The sequence below is a fragment of the Arachis ipaensis genome, chromosome B1 (assembly GCF_059453495.1).
Source record: "Arachis ipaensis isolate K30076 ecotype BB chromosome B1, ASM5945349v1, whole genome shotgun sequence".
In the NCBI taxonomy this organism is placed as follows: Eukaryota; Viridiplantae; Streptophyta; class Magnoliopsida; order Fabales; family Fabaceae; genus Arachis; species Arachis ipaensis.
In genome coordinates this window covers 134,011,923-134,031,149 of record NC_142436.1, presented here as the reverse complement: position 1 = coordinate 134,031,149, position 19,227 = coordinate 134,011,923, and the positions used below count along the sequence as shown (strand labels likewise).

Sequence of the window (19,227 nt, the reverse complement as noted above, 5' to 3'; positions counted from 1 at the left end):
AATATTGACTAATTATTGAACTAAAAAGAATAGTTAGTAATCATTCTTTTTTAATTTTATATAAATTTCGATTTTAACTTTCTTAAAAAAAAGTGTAGGTTAAAAAATAGAAAAAAAGAGGGAAGATCGTATTTTTTTTCTAGAAATATTAGAGATTATTAAAATTTATTTTTATTATTATTTAGTTATTAATTTAATTTTTTTAGTATAATTTTTTTAATTTAATAATTTAATAATATATTTTATTTTATATTTTTAAATATAATTAACAATAAAAATAAATAAATTTTAATGACGTTATAATATTTTTTTTTTTGAAAGGAATATCTTTGTAAATTGATTAAAAAGAGAAAATAGTGGCATGGAGGAGGAAGCAACAAGTGGAGAGGAAAGTGGTTATAAGCGTGGCATGCAATGATGCAAAGGAAACTCAACGAAGACGCAGAGAAATGTGGAAGTGGAAGAATGTCCTTCAACACAGTTACACGTTCACGCGCTCACACACGCGCTCTTACTCCGCCATTCAGCGATTCAGCTCAACTTCAACTGCAACTACTTCGATTGAATTCCGATGGCGCTTCCTCCTCACTCGTTCTTCGTTTTCCTATTCAAGTCAACCACAACCAGAAAACGGCGCCGTGTCAGCTGCTAAGGATGATGATAAGTTCGAGCCAGTTACTGGATGGAACAAGCAACTCGTCAAGCTTAAGATTCTACTCGCCTTTCCCTGGGAGCGTGTCCAATACGGCTCCCTCTACTCCGTCAAGCTGCGCGGCCGGGTTCTCTCTCTAACGGCTCTAACCGTTTTCTCGTTTTTTGAGAAATAGTTTTTTTTGGCGCGTTTTTTATTTTATTTTTTTCAGATAACGGATCAGCTGCAGAGTAGGTACTCTCGAGCACTGTCTCTGCCTCAGATTTGTGAAAATTTCTTCAAAGCAGCTTATGATCCTCGGATCGCCGGCATCTACCTCCGTATTGATCCTTTGAGCTGCGGCTGGGCTAAACTCGATGAAATTCGACGTCACATCTTCGATTTCAGAAAATCAGGTAAATAAACAACAGTGCCAAGTAGATTTGAGTTACAATTATGGAGCTCTGATGCGATGCAACTCAAGTTTATATTATATTGTGATTTTGTGAGTGTGTATATATATATTGAGTGGTGTCGGTCTTTGCTACTTATGGTTATGGTTGGTAGGGAAATTTGTTGTGGCGTTTGTCCCTTCATGTGGAGAAAAGGAGTATTACCTTGCGTCTGCATGTGAAGAGATATATGCCCCTCCAAGTGCCTATGTTTCTTTGTATGGATTGGCCATTCAAGCACCTTTCTTCAGAGGTAAGTATCATATTGCTACATGCTTTTGAATTTTAATTTTTTTTTTATCAATATACTTAACCTAAAACTGATATATATGTTTTTCAGGTATTTTAGATAACCTAGGAATTGAGCCTCATTTGGAAAGGATTGGCAAATACAAATCAGGAGATAACCTTACTCATAGATCAATGACTGAAGAGAGTTCTGAGGTGCTGAACCAATTGCTTGACAATATCTATACAAATTGGCTGGATAAAGTGTCTTCTGCTAAAGGTGCATTTGCATTTGCATTTGATGTCCTGTGTAGTTCGACCTTGGATCGATAAATCAACTTACGAGCTTTACATATTTCATACAGGGAAGAAAAAAGAAGATATTGAGAACTTCATAAATGAAGGTGTGTATGATGTGGACAGACTGAAGGAAAAGGGCTACATATCAGACGTAATCTATGAGGATGAGGTACTTAACTGCACTCTAGTGTAATATGTTAAATTACACCTTTCAGTACTGTCGTAAGTCGTGATTAATGAGAGAGTAAGATAGGATCTCTGATGGTTAGTTGTCTATAGAAATCTGAACGAAAGTAGTCAGAGCTTTGTGCTGCTCCTGTAGAATGTAGAGTATGTTGCTTTTATTTGCTTCTTCAATCAACTAATTTGTGGTGCCCACACTATTCATGTATGCTCGTTAACTTATATAGGTTGACAAATTGTTTTGAGAGATACAATCAAGGGGAGGTTAAAAGAATAAGAAACATTACATGTTTTGCAGATTATGGCCAAGTTAAGGAAGAGACTAGGAGTGAAAATTAATAAAAATCTACCTATGGTTGATTACAGGTAAAATATGTTTTCTAGTGCCTGAAAGAATGTACTCTAGTAGTCTAGTTTATATTGAATGTTTTTAATTCCTCATGGTATTAGAAATATCTCAACACCCATAACCTCACTAGAAATATGATACCATTTATATACATATATACCTCTATAGCTGTACCTAATGGATTTTCCCTCTCTAAAGTACGGAGATTTGAAGAATAAGAAGGATCACTTCAAATATGTGTGGGTCCCAGTAAATAATCCAAGGGTGATTATACTCTCGTTTTCTTACTTTACAAATCTCCACACCGCAAAAGAGCTAAATCCCTACCCAGTAGTTTTTCTTTTGTCAATGGTCTTTCTTTTATCTTCACTCCTTGCCCACTGATTGGGGATTAACCCTGTGGCTGCATATCTCCTTGCCCTCTGGTTACATAAAATTACTTGAGATTACAGAATTACTTACTACTACATCAGTGTTTTTTTTTTTTTTGGTTCACGACTGGGATATCCACCGTTGAACACAGTGACTAATCCCTTGTTGGCTTGTAACTATTTTAACATTTTAACCTGGCTGTTAGACAAGCTTACGATCTTCTGTGGTCTGAGATTATGTAATGTTGACATTTTTTGTTTTAGTAGAATTCATATTTTCCCCAAGACAAGTGGAAAATTAGTTCTCATGTATTGAGAGTTGAGACACATTTATTTGTGTACAATACAGTTCTTATTAACTTGTCTCACTTACTATGGCTTCCTGCTTCCTATCAGACTTCTATTATGAATAATCAGACTGGCAAGCGACTCATTAACTGTATGAAATTGTAATTTGTTTCTTCAATTTAATGCAGAAAATACTCTTTAGTCAGGAAATGGACTCTTGGAGTATCTGGTGGTAAAGATTTGATAGCCATAATCAGAGCCACAGGGCTCATCCGCCGTGGTGATAGTTCATCAGGTGTTCGTTCCTCAGGTGTCATTGCAGAGAAGATCATTGAGAAGATTCGCAAAGTCAGAGGTATACTTGATTTTTTTTATAAATTTACCTTTAAATTCCAAGCAGGACCGTCTCGAAATTAATATAATTCTTGTAATGCTATTGAGCTATTTACCTCAATTATGATAGTTTTCATGATTGTAGTATCATGGTTGTCTCTGTTTGATTAGAGTCTGTTATGTTAGTCGCAGTTTTCACTATAATGGCTTTTCGAGAGCTATTTGCCTGAGATTTGGCTGACTCGAAGACTATGAGGTATAAATTCAAAAAAAGTAAGAGGGAGTTACAAGAACGGGCCAAGGGATTACAAATAAAATTAGTCGATGTGTAATTTTGACAGAGAGAGATCTGTCCACTAGAGGAAATCTAAGAGAACAAATAAACTCGTGGCTTATAGAGTTGTTCATGCTAGTGTTCCAAGATGTAAGCAGTGGGGAGCTGGGGGCATAATTCTGTTGAGTGTTTAAATAAACTGAGATCCAACTCTTATACATACTTTTAGGCTATGAATCACGGACACTTCGCTGAGTTGTCATGTCCGCGTGTGGGACACATTTCGGACACGACACTCACCGTCCGACACGCGTGTTTGCTATGTCTAACCGTGTCTTAATAAAAAATAAAAAATTCTTCGCCGGACACACTTAGACACACGTAAATACCATCACATGTCAGCATGTCCAGTCTTATTCTTAACATATATTTTTGAAATAAATTTAGATATAATATATATTATTATTTATTAAAACAAAAAAAAATTTAAATACTTGATATAATTAAAATAAGACATTAAAAATAATTAAAAAATTAATTTATATTTTAATATCAATAAAATATCAAAATATCATTATAATTTATCTAAAAAATATTTTATATTTTATATGTATGCGTATCCCCGTGTCTTATAAGATTTTAAAATTCGCGTGTCGGTGCGTGTCGTGTCCCGTGTCCGTGTCAGTATCCGTGCATCATAGCTTTTAGAACATTGGTTTTCATTATTCATCCATAATGCTGTTTGCCAAACCTTGTAATTTGACACTGTTATTATGCTTTATTTCATTTCACTTGTTGAATCGGCACCATAGTTTGCACCAGTCATACTAACTTGCTTTTCTTCTCAGAATCAAAACAATTTAAGGCTGTGATTATCCGAATTGATAGTCCGGGAGGTGATGCTCTTGCTTCTGATATGTAAGTGCTGGTGAATTCCCATCCCAAAAAGGAACTGTGAATATGAAATTCAAGAAATGACTGGTCAGATACATCTAGGATGGGTCTGTAACATGGTATTAATGCTTTAGGGGAGCGTGTCTTACATTGATTTGTCCTTAATGTTAGCAGCAGCTGCTTCTTTATTGTGCATTAACATAGCTTCAATATAATGACAACAATAGTAACCATGTCTTGACGCTATATGGATCAAGTGAAGCCTTTGTTTTAGTTAAATTTGACATAAATCTGTTATATTTGTAGTGAATATGATGCTGTGTTTTGGCGAGTTCTCTTTGTTCAGTTAATATATTTTAGTGTCATGATCTGCAGGATGTGGAGAGAAATCAGGCTTCTGGCAGCCTCAAAACCAGTCATTGCTTCAATGTCTGATATTGCAGCAAGTGGAGGGTACTACACGGCAATGGGAGCAAGGGCAATTGTTGCTGAAAGTCTTACTTTAACTGGTTCAATTGGAGTGGTTACAGGTGAGCTTGAGTGTCAGTTTGAGGATGGAGAAGGGATAATGTAGATTTATTACAAATCAACATACCTGTGCTGGTGTATGCAATTCAAATCAGACGATCTCATCTATATCTGCATTAAATCCTTGATATTTGCTCACTTTTAAACATTTGTCCAGACACCAAGCTAAATCCGTCTATTATTTTGAGGTAGACGCATTAGGTATCACTAAATATTCCTTGCTGATTATAGTCATTGGGTATCTAGTTTTCCTTTTGTTGAAATTTCTCCCAACCAACCTTAGTAAGAGGTATGCATGACTTCACAGAGAACTGATTTCTGTTACCTCTCCATTTTGAGGAAAATCTGATCAATAATTTTGTATACACAGCCTATATAGGATGAATTTGCATTCAAAGGATAACACATTTCCAATTACGAATATGCCCCAAGTACAGGTGCAAGATTGCCTCGTAATGCATTGACATGAGATGAAATAGATGTTATACATCATTACCATTTCATCATCAGTTTTACGTCAAAGGAAACTGAAGATGAGAAAAATGAAGTCATTTCAACTGTGGCATAAACGAGGGATTAAAATACAATTTGAAGTTATGAGCTTGAGCTCTATATATTCTTGTTGGATATTGTAATCTGTTATATTGATGGGATAAAATTTCTTTTTGTAGCAAAATTTAACCTGGGGAAATTGTATGAGATGATTGGCTTCAACAAGGAAATCATATCAAGGGGAAGATACGCTGAACTCCTTGCTGCTGAGCAGCGTTCTTTTCGGTAATAGTTTTTGTTCATATTAAGATCTTACTGTCTCTATCCTCTAGTATATGCAAATATGATTATTTCTTTCTCTTTACCGTCCATTTTCTGGAGTACAGGCCACATGAAGCAGAGTTATTTGCAAAGTCTGCACAACGCATTTATAAACAGTTTCGTGACAAGGCAGCTCTTTCGCGATCAATGACAGTATGTTCTTGATAAGTTAATTTCATTCCTTTCTGTTCATCCTCATTGTTTATCTAAGTTACAAGCTTACAGCTACTATCCACTAGGTAGAAAAGATGGAAGAGGTTGCGCAGGGGAGGATTTGGATGGGCAAGGATGCAGCTTCACATGGTTTAGTTGATGCTGTTGGTGGCCTTTCTCGGGCCATTTCCATAGCTAAATCAATGGCCAATATACCTAATGACAGACAGGTTGGTTTGTGAATAGCTTTATTTTAGCACTTAGAATGTTGTGTTCTTAGAATTTCATGTTCCTCATGGTTATTATGCATGAGCCATGTGGCAGGTTACTGTTGTGGAGCTCTCAAGACCCACCCCTTCTCTACCCGAGATTTTGAGAAGTCTAGGTAGTTCTATCGTTGAGGTAGACACAACGTTAAAGGAATTGTCACAGGACTCGGCATTTTCTAATGGAGTTCAAGCGCGGATCGATGGAATCATTGAATCATGTTTCAGAAATTCGAAGGACATCTAAACCTCAACTGCATTTTGCCATTCATGAAAAATTGCCTGAATTCCTTGTAGCCATGATAATTCTTACCAATGGTTTTCCTTCTTTTTTTTTTTTTTTTGTTCAAATAAAGTTTTCATTCAGTTTGCCGTTTACATTGGAAATGTAAGCATACTGCATATAGGGGTCAATAAACATGAGAGATTCTTAGGTTCATCCCAGGTGATAGAATTTCACTCTCTATAACTGAGTATGTTACCTTCTAAGATTCGCATTCCATAGAAATGAACTGAAGCTATTTTATATGTTGACTAGTGCACTTTTCTCTCTTTTTTCGGTTTGGGAGAGGGTCAAGTTAGTATAAAACAAAGAGAACTGCAATATTCACTCTAAGCAAAGTCTTGCCCCTAGTACAGTACAGTATCTAATTAAAAACCAAATTACAGGACATTAGTTTGGAGCTCGGACTCTCGGAGCTACTAACAAAGTATCCCTACTATTTAAGTTCATAATTTTCTTCCAAGCTAGATTTCTTGAATTGCATCACTGAAATTGACCACAAAAGTTCAATGAATTACCAAAGATATTAATATAAATAACAAAATAGGTGTTCTTGTAGACTAAATGTGTACCTCTCTACTTCACAACCTTTGGATCAGAAATGTTATGCTCCAGAGCTAGCAATTGTTTGAGTCGAACGCTTGGAGAGGAAGCCGCCAGGGATGTGTTGAGGTTGGTCAGTAGCATGTCCAACAGGAACTAACAAGTCAGAGAGGGCTACTTGAAGAGAAGAAACCTTCTCCTTAAGTTGAGCATTCTGTTGGTTAATTTGTTGGTTACATTCCAACAAGTAAATGATTTTTTGGGACAGCTGATGGTTCAACGTCTGAAGATGCTCAACATGGTACTGAAGGACTTCGATCTGTTGCTTCTTTCGCATCCATGACCTGCGAGCCGACTCCCTGTTGGAGAACATCCTCTTTTTCTTTCGATCATCAAGGATAGCCTTTGCTTCGTCGGAATTGTTGTTTCTGTTGGATGGTGTGTTTGTTGGGGAGGACTTATGAACAGGGATATGAATTGGATTGTTGCTATTATTACCAGGAAGCTGAAGTTGGGAGTAGCACAAAGGAAGATGATCTAAACCATGAGAAGAATCCAAATGTTTCAAAGCATGGTGGTCTTCTCCAAATTCCATGTTTGAGAAGCTTGAGGTCAACATAGGTTTCTGGTTTTGGGAAGGATAGTGCAGATAGTGTGGTAAGGTAACATAAGGTACTCCAGAATGGACTTGCTCGGCATCATCGCCTTCCATATCAACAATTTTCATGAGGATGAAGAAACAGTCATAGACACAGATAGAGAGATAGAGAAAGCAGAAGGAAATAGGCTTAGATGTTATATAGATGAGATACTTAATGCAAGAGCAAAAGTAGATAAAAGTTTTCTTGGCATTGAATGTCTGCTGATGCATTTTTGGATATGTCTAGTGTCGTATATCATCTTGGTTCTACATGCTTGGAAAGTTAAGAAAGCAAGTGTGATCAAGATTAATAACAAAATAATAGTTAGATAATCAATGTTCTACAAATGGTTTGGTAATAATTGACATTGAGATACAAGAAAACTTAAAATTGAGATGGTTTAATAGCTGGGAGCAAGGTTGTCAAACCCGCGAGTCTAAGTAAACTCGTGGAGCTGACCTAGACTCGACTCGCGAGTTAACTCGTAGACTCGTACGAGTTCACCTGTTATGAAGTTTATATATGTCATACATAATGTATATTTACTCAATTCTAATCATTCAAAATTAATAATATCAATCTTAAAGCACATAATAAATTAAAATAATAGCATACATTATAACAAATACTTTAAAATACACATTCAAATCCTCTATAATTATTCTTATACAAGTACAACATAGAGCACACAAAATTAAAAATTCTAAATCTGTAATACTAAATCTTTAATTGAACATTGAATAATATTAAATAATTAAATTAACTCTAATAAAAATAATTAATTACTAATCAGCCATGAATGGATGAACCATCTGGCCATCTAACATAAATGATAAGCAATAGGCTAAAATTAAAAGCAATAAAATTTAAAAAGCAAAAAAAAAAAAAACTAAATCAAGAAGCAAAGGCTCAAAGAAAGGCAAAAGGCATTCAAAAAATAGAGGATACAGAAGAAAAGAAGGGGCAAAGTCCCAACAATAGCAGATCGAAGACAAGGGTGCAGCAGGCAGCGGTGGTGAGGGTGCAGCAACAGCACGAAACAACGGCGACAAATAGTCATGGACAAAGCAGAGGGAGTTGAACAGTGATAGCACGATGGAGTTGCAGATAGTGGAGATGTGAAGAAATACAAAGCAGAGGGTAACACAGGTAAAATTCACAAAGACAATGGCGCAAATCAGAGCAGAGGTAGCAGACACAGGCGAACAATGGAAGCTCGACGGGGAACGGCGACTACGGCAGAACATGGAGAAAGTGAGACTTGAGAGAAACGACGTAGATGAGTGAGTTGTGAGTGAGTTTTCTTTTATTCTTTGCGAGTGTTATCGTAATACAAATAAAAAAAAAGTGTTTTTTTAGTTTCAAAATGACGCTTTTTTTAGGAAAAATGAAAAAAAATACAAACTCGCTAACTTGGTCCTAGACTCACGAGTTTGTCCGAGTTTGACCGAGTTTAGCCGAGTCTAGCCGAGTTTACTCAAGATAGAGTCTATGCCCGAGTCAACTCGATTCCATATCTAAACTCGTAAACTCGTACGAGTTTACGAGTTAACTCGAGAGTTTGACAACAATGGCTGGGAGGGCACTAAAAGAAACTCTTTGACAAAGTATGCCTAAAAACAAGGTAGAAAGTAACAATTTAACACTATAAAACCAAAGCCATATATGAGTGCATAGCCGCATACCTAATTCAGAAAAAATGCTGGCTCTGTGACAATGTTTCTGCAATTCTCTTTCAATATTTAATCATGATTATGGAATTCTACCCAAATATAAATGAGAATGTGCTATAAATAATACACTTCGAGTTAACTTGTATTCAACCCCAAAACCAAACTGAAGCAAAAAATTTACTTAACCCCAGAGATTTAATTGAACCACTGATATTTAAGGATATACAAAAATGAAAATGCTATCCAGAGTAATTTCAGGTTCTATATTAAGCAACATGACAGATATTAAGGGGAAAGGAAGGCAAGTAATTTGCATTCCTGGCAATGTCTTCTAAGGATTCTTCGTCATAAAGTACCATTTTTGCATGGTGGGCTATGACAGTGAGATAATAACTTGCATGCATTAAATTTAATATGCCAAAGTTTATACATTTAATTTGCCTTGCCTTTTCAATAGGTGCTTTCTTCAACATAGTACTGATGTTAACAATGATTCTAATAACGGGTATGATAAGGAATCTCATCCAAAGTAAATTCACTAGCACTTCACTTGAAAATAATGAACTGAATCAATTTTTAGGGTGAGGTAGCAGTAACTCTAATCATCTAGTCTTTTTCTCGTGTGATACAGAATCTACGAACAAGGAAGCATTGTAGGGTTGTAAATGAAGGCAAGGCTTAAATATGTCCTAGGGTTACACAAGTTAATAGAGTCAAAGACAACATCATCTGCGATACACATGAAAAAGCTGCAAAATGTGCCACAATTTGAAAAAGAATAGTTTGTGAAACAATGGAAAAGCATAACTGAATCTCCAAGACTTTCAACTAACTAACTAAATCGTGCAGAACTGCAACCATACACACCATTCTAACATTGCAGTGTAGGCACTGTACTAAGAAAGTAATATCTCTATGTTTTATGTTCTTTAAATTGTTTCTACCTCTGAAAATTGTTAGGACTAAGAGACCTTTCTTACCATTATCTTCTCCAAGACTCACTTACCACTGCTGTCAACCCTTGTTATCTTTTTACCAGAATATTAGATTTCAAGCAACTCCAACAAGAATGTAAACTTAGCACTAAGGATGCCGCATAACTGATATCTGCTTGTCAAAATTTACTACCACGGCAACAATCCTAAAAAAGACACTCCAATCAGAAAAAGGACTTGCAATACATTTAAAGCAAGTCAAAAGAACAAAACAGAAAAGAAACAGAGCTCTTAAAACATCCCAAATAAAAAGTTGGTCAATGCCAGAATCGACATAAATAAGTGAAATTCCTGAATCATGATCACAGAAAAGCTTCCCCCATTCTCTTCCAAGATTGGTAGAGAACTCTCACAGTTACAACTTGCAACCAATTAGAGCTTTTCAGTCACTCAACTTATATATCAAAGAGGATCTTGCTCGCACTCATTGTTCTAACATGCATATGAAGAAGAATTCCACAGAACAGAAATCAACAAGCATCGAAAAATTCAGCAAATAAATAAATAAATAAATAAATAAATAATCGTACAATCATTTACATTTTGGAAAGTTGATTAATTTCTATAATGTATCCATGGTACAATTAGAAGAGTAGTGAGTAAACATTCTTATAATCAAAACCTCAAACCTCCATTGTGAAAATCAGAACAAAATTACCAGCACATGTCCAAAAAAAATAAAAAAAAAATAATATATACCCTTAACCTAAAATTCTCATCAAACTCTGGAGGCGAATCTGATCCATTTTCATCAAGCAATGATCAAATCCTCTGGCCAGATCTGTGCAGCCTCCTACGTTCATAATCAGCATCATCAGTGGGGAACTCATGGCGGCAGACGGGGCAAGTGTTCCTAATCCCCAACCATGGCAGAATGCAGTCACCATGATAACGATGGGAACAAGGCAACACCTTTACATTCTCCCCAACACAAAACTCATCCTTGCAAACAGCACAGAGCGCATTGTTCCCTTCCACGTCATCCTTTGTTACCACCACTGACGGCAGGCTCCGGACGACGGCAGCCGAAGCCGGAGGCCTACCGTTCAATGGATTATCATTATCGGCGAATTGGCCAAACATCATTTCATACTCTGCAGTGTAAATATAATCATCGTGATCACCAAAATAGGGTTCGGAATCGTGATCCAAATCCGGGCTCGTGATTGTGTCCAAATTGTTTGCATTCAGAAGCACTTCCCATTCCAAATTCTCCATTCCTCCAACCCTAAAAACGTTAACCTCTTCTTCTTCGGCTACTTCGATTCCGGTGATCGGCGAAACGGACACCGAGCCGGATCTATCGTCTTCGACGGTGAGCATGCTTAGAACTTCCCTCTCGTCGACCCTTCCATCAACCTCCTCCCACTCAAAATCGTCGTTGTTCTCTCTGTTATCTTCCAACTGCAGCGAGTCCCAGCACAGAGGAATACTCGAAACGTCGTCGTTTTCGTCGTGCAAATTGTAATCCTCGTCGGAATGCACGCAGATTCGGAGAACGCCGTTGTCTTCTTCCTCGTCGGAGTCCGATCCGAACCCTAGGAGGCTCACGCAGTTCTCGAACGCCGCCGCGTCGCCGGATTCGGACCCCGAAACCCTCCTCCCGAAGAAGAAATCGTCATCGTCGACGACAACGACACCACCGGCGGAAGAATCCCCTCCAGCGGCATTGGCGCGGTGGTGGGAGTCTCTGTCAGAAGGGAACCCTAAATCAAGGGTAAAAGCGTCCATTTCAATCCCAAAATCGCTGCTCCCGAAAACGGCGTCGTTTAAAGGGTGTCCCATGACCTGTGACTGCTCAACACGCTGCTGGAATAAATCCATAACGAAATTGACCTGATTCTCTCGGTCGAGAATGGTGGACGAACCAGATTGGGGAAAGTGGTGGTGGCGATGGTGGTGGTGGTGGTGATGGTGGTTGTTATGCGGTTGTTGGGGGAATTCGGGATCGGAGGCGTAGAAATCGAAATCGTGAGGAGACCAGTAGGGTGGTAGAGTTAGCGTTTGGTGAGGGTCGTCGTCGTGTTCAGGGTGGTGATGGTGGAGAAGGTACGTTACATCTGCCATTGATGGATCGAAAAACTTGAGGAGTGCTAAAAAGTTTTCTTTTTTTTTTTTTTTGTGTGAAGAAGGAAAAACTGTGGGTTGTGTTTGTATTGTGGTGAAGGTGAAGGTGAAGTGACGGAAGTGCCCCTCTATTCTTTTTTTATTTTTTATCTTTGATCTTTGATTTTATTGCACGCTCCGGTGTGTGAGGGGAAGAACACCTTTTATTGCTCTCTTTACGCACACGTTCCAAAAATAGTATTCCTATTTTTTCCTTAAAATATGCTTTTGTTTATTAAAGTTTGACTCAGATCTAACAGCAAAAGTTTGTTCCATTGTAACATTCATATCATGATTATGCCAATTTTGTTTGCCATATGATATATGTAATGATTTTTTTGAATATTTTCCAAGAGGTGGGCGAATTTTCTTGCCGATACTAGGATATTAAGATTTATTCCCTGCCAAAATTTTAATTTTATACATTTGTATAGATATTTGTTTAGTTATCTAATTAAATTTTACATTTAAATGACATTTTAAATACCAGATTTAAAAGTTAGTTATTGTTGTTAATATGGTAATATAAGAATTGTTATTTAATTTTTAAAAAAAAATACAAATTTTACATATTGTTAAGAATGAGGATGAGAATTTTTTAGTAAAAATAATCCGAATTATAAGCAAACTTTAAGTTTCCTATTTTCATCATAACAACTTGATTGATATGGTCTAATGGTCGTCATGGGTTTATACTCATATACTGCATAGAAATAAATTCATACAATCATACCCAAGAAATATGGAGAGAGCTTACAATTCAGAAAACGCACCCCTAATTATTATGAGAGGTTATTATTTAGTTACGAATTAAAAATTTAGTAGTGTATTATATGGAGCGGATTATATTGGAAGAAGATGTATTGCGTTACTCAAATCGTATTATAACATTTTCTTGCATGATGATAGGTTTAAGCGCCAGTTTGCAAAGTTTTAAAAGTAATTTTTTTAAATTTTTGACTTATAAAAAGTAATAATATTAATATTTGGTATAATTTTTTAAAAAATTATTTAAAAATTTATAGAAAAAAAATAATTTTTTTCATAATATTATTACTTTTTATCATATTTTTATAAAATAAATATTTTTAGAATTAAAAATCTAAATGCAGAATAATTTATTTATAAGCTACTTTTAATATAGTTATTTATTGTTTAAATTATTTTTTCAAAAGTAATTTAATTAAGTTGTTTATCCAAATTAGACCTAAAGTACTATTTCTTGTGGCAATGTTAACCACACAAACATGTTAACTTGTGTTTAATTAAAGAAAAAGTATAAATAGATAATAAAAATATTAAATAATATGAACAATAGATATATGAAATGTTCAATTCATTAGGTGTGCGAATGATTATTCTAAGAGTGAATACCCCACTCGTAATGGCAGATTCAAAAAATTTTGATAATGGGGCAAAATATATATAACATGATAATAATTTTTATAATAAAAAATTAAGTTTACATAAAAAACTAGGTATTAAATTATCTACTATAGATTTGTGTATAAATACATATATTATTTAACTTATTTTTAATGTGTATTTTGTATTTCAAAATTTGTATTTTAAGATTTATTTTGTACAAGTGATTATTTTATGTATACGTAGCATAATTATTGTTATAATTATATTTTGTTATTATAAAATATTATTAGACTTCAAAATATCTAATTACAAATTAAAATACTAAAATAGTAATTTAAATAATAACATATAATTTAAAATTTGATTTTTTATATTTCATATTTTGAAACCTTGACAATATAATCAAAATGTCTTTTTTTTTTAATATGTTGTTGAACAATCATTTAAAATTCAACTTTCATACAATTAATTTTTGATGATATTCATAGTTAAAAAAGTTCATTCAATTAGTATAGTTATAAAAAACTAAAACTAATTTTAAAAGAAGAAACACAAATGGATAGATAATATTCTTTCAAGTCGATTTCTAAGAAAGAATACCAATCTTATTTAAATTTAAAAATTGATCATTATAATGGACATCTAATATGAAGTACTCAAATTGACTATTAAGTGTCGAAAGTTGAATAAAAAATTATTGTGGGGTCAAATTTAATAATTTAGTAGGGGCAAATAAATATTATTATTATATACTACTCAATAAAATTCCAAATTATAATGGGGCGCTTGCCCCACACCCGTAAGAGTAGATCCGTCCCTACCCACCCGGTCTCTGACAATTACCTCGAAAGGACATCGAGGTCCCCAAAAAAAAAACACCCAATCCAGTCCCTGATCTTTTTTTTTGGACTGATTAGTCCCTGTACCAAAATAAAATAACATTTACTTTTTTTGGCACAGGAGCCTCGTTGTCCTTTCGAAGTAATTTTCAGGAGCTGGGTTGGGTTTTTTTATCAAGGGCCTCGTTGTCTTTCGAGGTAATTGTCAGAGGCTGTTTTAAATTTTTCTCTTATTTGTAATATTAAGATTTTCGTGAATAATTTAGAGGTGTAATATATTTTTATTTTATTGGACAAATTTTAAAATTTATTATTCACATTATTCACAAAAATCATTATCTACCTAACAAAGTTCTTAATTAAATCCCTATCGATGTTAGCTAATGCTGACAACTATATAACATCCACGTAATTTAAGCAGTGTTAAACTTGTTTTACACATTATAGTACGGATATTTTAACGTTATGTTGAGTAGTGCATTAATAGACAAAACGTCAATGTTGCTATAAATAAAATAATAATAATAATACTTACAAAATTAACCATGATAGTGATATCCCATATTTTAATTAAATAATGATTTTGGCTCAAGTTTTAATTAATTTTTAATATATTTTCGTTTTCATATATTTATTCCGTGCTAATGTCCCGTATAACTTGTTATAAAATAAATAAATATAAAATAAAAAATATAAATAAATAATTCTAATATTAATATTCACTAATATTAATATTTTAATAATATATAGATGATTCATATATATTATACATAAAAAAAAGAGAATTTATTGTAGTGTATATATATAAAAAGAGGGAAAGATATTTTTGTTGTTGTTGTGTATTATTTAGGGTTCGTTTTTCCTATTTATACACACATAAAGTCATTCTTTTCAACCATTATTAACTTCATTCTCTCTTAATAACTTCAGCCTTTAATATTGTAAAATATGAACCGCCCATATTAAATGGGCATCCATCATTCTTATCACAACACTCCTCTTGAATGTCTATTTAGAATTATGCTTCGTTAAAACTTTACTAAAAAAAAATTCAGTGAAAAAAAAATTTTAGTGAAAGAAAAAGAGTAAAATATCCTTTATGATGAGGACTGCCTCATTAAAAACTTTATCAAGAAAAATCCATTAGGGAGAAAAATCTTACTAAGAGAAAAAGAGTTCAGTCTTCCCTCTTACCGACATTATTTTATATCTTGAAATCGGCGCATCCCAATTTGATGTACCAATCTTTCAAAGGAGGATTTTGAAAGTGACTTTGTAAATAAATCTGCCAAATTATCGTTTGAGTGGATCTGTTGGACATGAATTGTTCCTTGATTTTGAAGGTCATGAGTGAAGAAGAATTTGGGAGAAATATGCTTTGTTCTATCACCTTTGATGTATTCAGCTTTAAGTTGAGCAATGCATGTTGTATTATCTTCAAACAGAACAGTTGGAGCTATCTTATGATCAATCAGTCCACATGATGACAGAATATACTAGATCAAACTCTTGAGCCAAAAATAATCGCGACTAGCTTCATGTATCGCTAGTATTTCAGCATGATTAGAGAATGTTGCTGCAATCGTCTGTTTCGTGAACCTCCATGATATAGTTGTATCATTATATGTGAACAGGTATCCTGTTTGAGATCTTCCCTTATGTGGATCAGACAAGTATCCAGCATCTGCATAACCAACTAATTGTGACTTGGATCCATATGGATAAAACAATCCCATATCAACCGTTTCATAAAGATATTGAAAGATTTGTTTGATTCCATTCCAATGTCTTCTGGTTGGAGAGGAACCATACCTTGATAGTAAATTCACAGAAAATGATATATCAGGTAGTATATTATTAGCAAGATACATTAGTGCCCCAATGGCACTGAGATATGGTACTTCAGGACCAAGGATATCTTCATTTTTTTTCTTTCGGATGGAATTGATCATTTTTCACATCCAAAGACCTTACGATTATTGGGGTACTTAATGGATGTGACTTATCCATATAAAATCTCTTCAAGATCTTTTCTGTGTATGTTGTTTGATGAATAAAGATCTCATTTTTTGTATGCTCGATTTGCAGGCCAAGACAAAATTTAGTTTTTTCAAGATCTTTCATCTCAAACTCTTCTTTTAGAGATTTTATAATTGTTGGAATATATTCAGGGATTCCAATGATATTTAAATCATCAACGTACACAGCAATTATAATGAATTCAGATGCATATTTTTTTATGAAACCACGTGGGAAGATATCATCATTCTTGAATCCGTTTTTGGCCAGATACTCAGTAAGACGATTATACCACATTCGTCGATTGCTTTAGACTATATAAAAATATTTGCAATTTGATTGAATATAACCCCTGCAAATATTCATTGGATGATTTAGATATCTTTAGTCCTTCAGGGACTTTCATATATATATATATATATCACGATCTAATAATTTGTATAAATAGGCTATTACCACATCCATTAGATGCATATGTAGTTTATGGTATGCGGATAAACTGACCAAATAACGCAATGTTATTACATCCACTACAGGGGAATATGTTTCTTCATAATCTATACCGGGCCTTTGTGAAAAATCTTGTGCTACAAGTCGAGCTTTGTAGCGTACAACTTCATTTTTTCATTTCGTTTTGTCACAAATACCCATCTGTATCCAACAGATTTTACATCTTCTAGTGTACGGACTACAGGTCCAAAGACTTCACGTTTTGCAAATGAGTCTAACTCAACCTTCATAGCTTCTTTCCATTTTAGCCAATCATTCCTTTGTCGACATTTCGACTGTTCTTGGCTCGAGATTCTTACTTTCATGCATGATATTTAACACTACATTATATGCAAATATTTCATCGACAATTGTCTTTTTCCAGTCCCATTTTTCTCCTGTAAAGACATAATTTATCGAGAGCTCATCATTTTCACAATTTTCAGTATTTTCAGGTACCTGAACATCTTCTAGTGTCAAAATTATATCAGAATTTTGGACAACTGTAGGTGTCTTTACTATATCTTTATCTTTTTCAACAGGAATGGTATTTACCTCTTTTCTTTTTCGAGAATTTTTGTCTTTGGAACCGACAGGTGTAAACCCTGCGAAATAAATTAATTATTATTCAAAAAAATTAAGAAATTAAATTTATAGGAGTAGGAATATTAAAAATACAAATTTTGACACTAATTTTAAAGATTTTGGCCCAAAAACGAACTAACAGACCGAACCGGTCAGACCAGACCCAAACCGGACTCAAGCCCAACCTATTAAACACCGTGAACGAGCTTCATCTTCTTCTTACCTGCAAAAAACGTTGAAGGAGAGAGAGATTAGCGTATAATCCCTAACCCTCACCATCGTTAACTTTTGTCGTCTATAACTTTCAATCCGGAGTTCCGATTGACGAGTCGTCGCGGCCACATGTTCGTCTCAAAATTCTCTTCAATTATTTCTGAACAAAGTGGTAAGATTCTCACCCAGTTCTCTCCTCCTTAATTTTGAGATTTTTGAGTTTAGGTATTGAGAAATTGAATAATTTTGATGGTTTAGGTGAACTCTAGCAGCAAAAAATTATTGGGTTTTGTCTAATTGATATGTGGATAAGATAAGAAACTGTTGAACCCTTGTGAATCATTGAGTTAGTGAACCCTATGATGATTATAGTGATATTGTGTGAATTAGATTGTGTTCTTGTTGATTTGGAGTTTGATTGGGCGGTTTGGAACAAAATCCGGGTTATTAAGCTTGAGGAATTGACACTTGGACACTTAGAGCTTGTGAAAGGAGAGGTTTTTGAGGTGTTCCGAGCTTAGAGAGAAATCGGCCAAGGTATGGTTTTGGACTTTTGGTTTCTCGTAGTTAATGTTTAATGTCACGTAAAAACTTAGGCTAGAAGACCTTAAGATAGGAATGAAATGAATGAATTATTGATGGATTGTGTATATGGCATGTGATGTGTGATTCAATTTTGTAAACAGTTTGCTATTGGAGTTGGTTGTTTTTTTGGAATAGATTTAATACTGGAATTGGTTTGATTTTGAAATAATTTGATATTGCAAATGATTTGAATGATCGAGGGGTGTTTGGTTTGATGGTTGGGACCCTTGAGGGATGGCAAAAGTCTGAGTTTTAGAGAAGATGCTGCCGAAGTTTTTATAAAAAATTCAATCAGTGTGTTGAGTTTGCTACTTATCAGCTGATGGGTGAAGCTCAGTATTAGTGGTAGGGGACCCGACGCCTTCTGCAGCGAGATAATATTGCAACCCATTGGGATGTATTCCACTCCGAGTTTATAACAAGTATTTCCCTAATTCAGTTAGGACGGCAAAAGAGCTTAAGTTGTTACAGCTGAAGTAGGGTCCTATGTTAGTGGTAGAGTACACCCTTCGGTTTGAGGAACTATGTCGGTTTTCTAGAATTTGTCAAGGTGCTCCGGGAAATTTTGAAGAATGAAAATGCATAAAATATGAAGGTGGTCTGCGGAGTGACATCCTGAGTATAGTGGGCTCAATGGAGATAATAGTTTTTTCTGAACTGGTAAACAAGAGCCGATTTATGGAGGATTGTGTGAGAAAAGTAGCATTAGACAACGGTGATCACCGAACTTTTGTTAGGAGAGATCAGGGGAGGAACTTCACACCTAGAGGACAGAATTTAAAGCGAGGTGGTTATGCTCCACAATAACATATGGGTCAGAATAAC

At 34.8% G+C, this 19,227-nt stretch overlaps 3 protein-coding genes across 4 annotated transcripts; 1 reads left to right on the top strand and 2 right to left on the bottom strand.

Moving 5' to 3' along the window:
* Window positions 1–332: 332 nt before the first annotated feature.
* LOC107634708 (serine protease SPPA, chloroplastic) lies at window positions 333–6,591 on the top strand. Of its 2 annotated transcripts, none has more exons than XR_015902461.1 (13): window positions 333–779; window positions 864–1,047; window positions 1,199–1,336; window positions 1,424–1,591; window positions 1,677–1,780; window positions 2,093–2,160; window positions 2,991–3,157; window positions 4,258–4,327; window positions 4,679–4,833; window positions 5,503–5,608; window positions 5,710–5,797; window positions 5,870–6,027; window positions 6,122–6,591. XR_015902461.1 is itself a non-coding variant. In XM_016338138.3 (13 exons), the coding sequence occupies exons 1-13, from the start codon at window positions 450–452 to the stop codon at window positions 6,308–6,310; spliced, it is 1,911 nt and encodes a 636-aa protein (XP_016193624.1). In that variant the 5' UTR covers window positions 335–449; the 3' UTR covers window positions 6,311–6,591. The 2 variants fall into 2 exon arrangements, 1 of the variants encoding a protein (XP_016193624.1); XM_016338138.3 differs by having other exon boundaries at window positions 335–779; window positions 5,884–6,027.
* Window positions 6,592–6,643: 52 nt separating this feature from the next.
* On the bottom strand, window positions 6,644–7,811 carry LOC148578447 (uncharacterized). The gene is made up of 2 exons (XM_088501785.1): window positions 6,919–7,811; window positions 6,644–6,832 (listed from the first exon to the last, which is right to left on the bottom strand). Exon 1 carries the CDS (start codon window positions 7,758–7,760, stop codon window positions 6,951–6,953), a length of 810 nt encoding a protein of 269 aa, XP_088357911.1. The 5' UTR covers window positions 7,761–7,811; the 3' UTR covers window positions 6,644–6,832; window positions 6,919–6,950.
* Window positions 7,812–10,733: 2,922 nt separating this feature from the next.
* Window positions 10,734–12,433, bottom strand: LOC107634718 (uncharacterized). The gene has a single exon (XM_016338147.3). It carries the CDS (start codon window positions 12,263–12,265, stop codon window positions 10,961–10,963), a length of 1,305 nt encoding a protein of 434 aa, XP_016193633.1. The 5' UTR covers window positions 12,266–12,433; the 3' UTR covers window positions 10,734–10,960.
* Window positions 12,434–19,227: the final 6,794 nt, after the last annotated feature.

Bases quoted from the DNA above. Each gene is read 5' to 3' on its own strand.
- LOC107634708 (XM_016338138.3), top strand. From the start codon at position 450: ATGTGGAAGTGGAAGAATGTCCTTCAACACAGTTACACGTTCACGCGC. The intron at 1,337-1,423 runs GTAAGTATCATA...TATGTTTTTCAG, and splicing joins TCAAGCACCTTTCTTCAGAG to GTATTTTAGATAACCTAGGA. The intron at 4,834-5,502 runs GTGAGCTTGAGT...TTCTTTTTGTAG, and splicing joins TTCAATTGGAGTGGTTACAG to CAAAATTTAACCTGGGGAAA.
- LOC148578447 (XM_088501785.1), bottom strand. From the start codon at position 7,760: ATGCATCAGCAGACATTCAATGCCAAGAAAACTTTTATCTACTTTTGC.
- LOC107634718 (XM_016338147.3), bottom strand. From the start codon at position 12,265: ATGGCAGATGTAACGTACCTTCTCCACCATCACCACCCTGAACACGAC.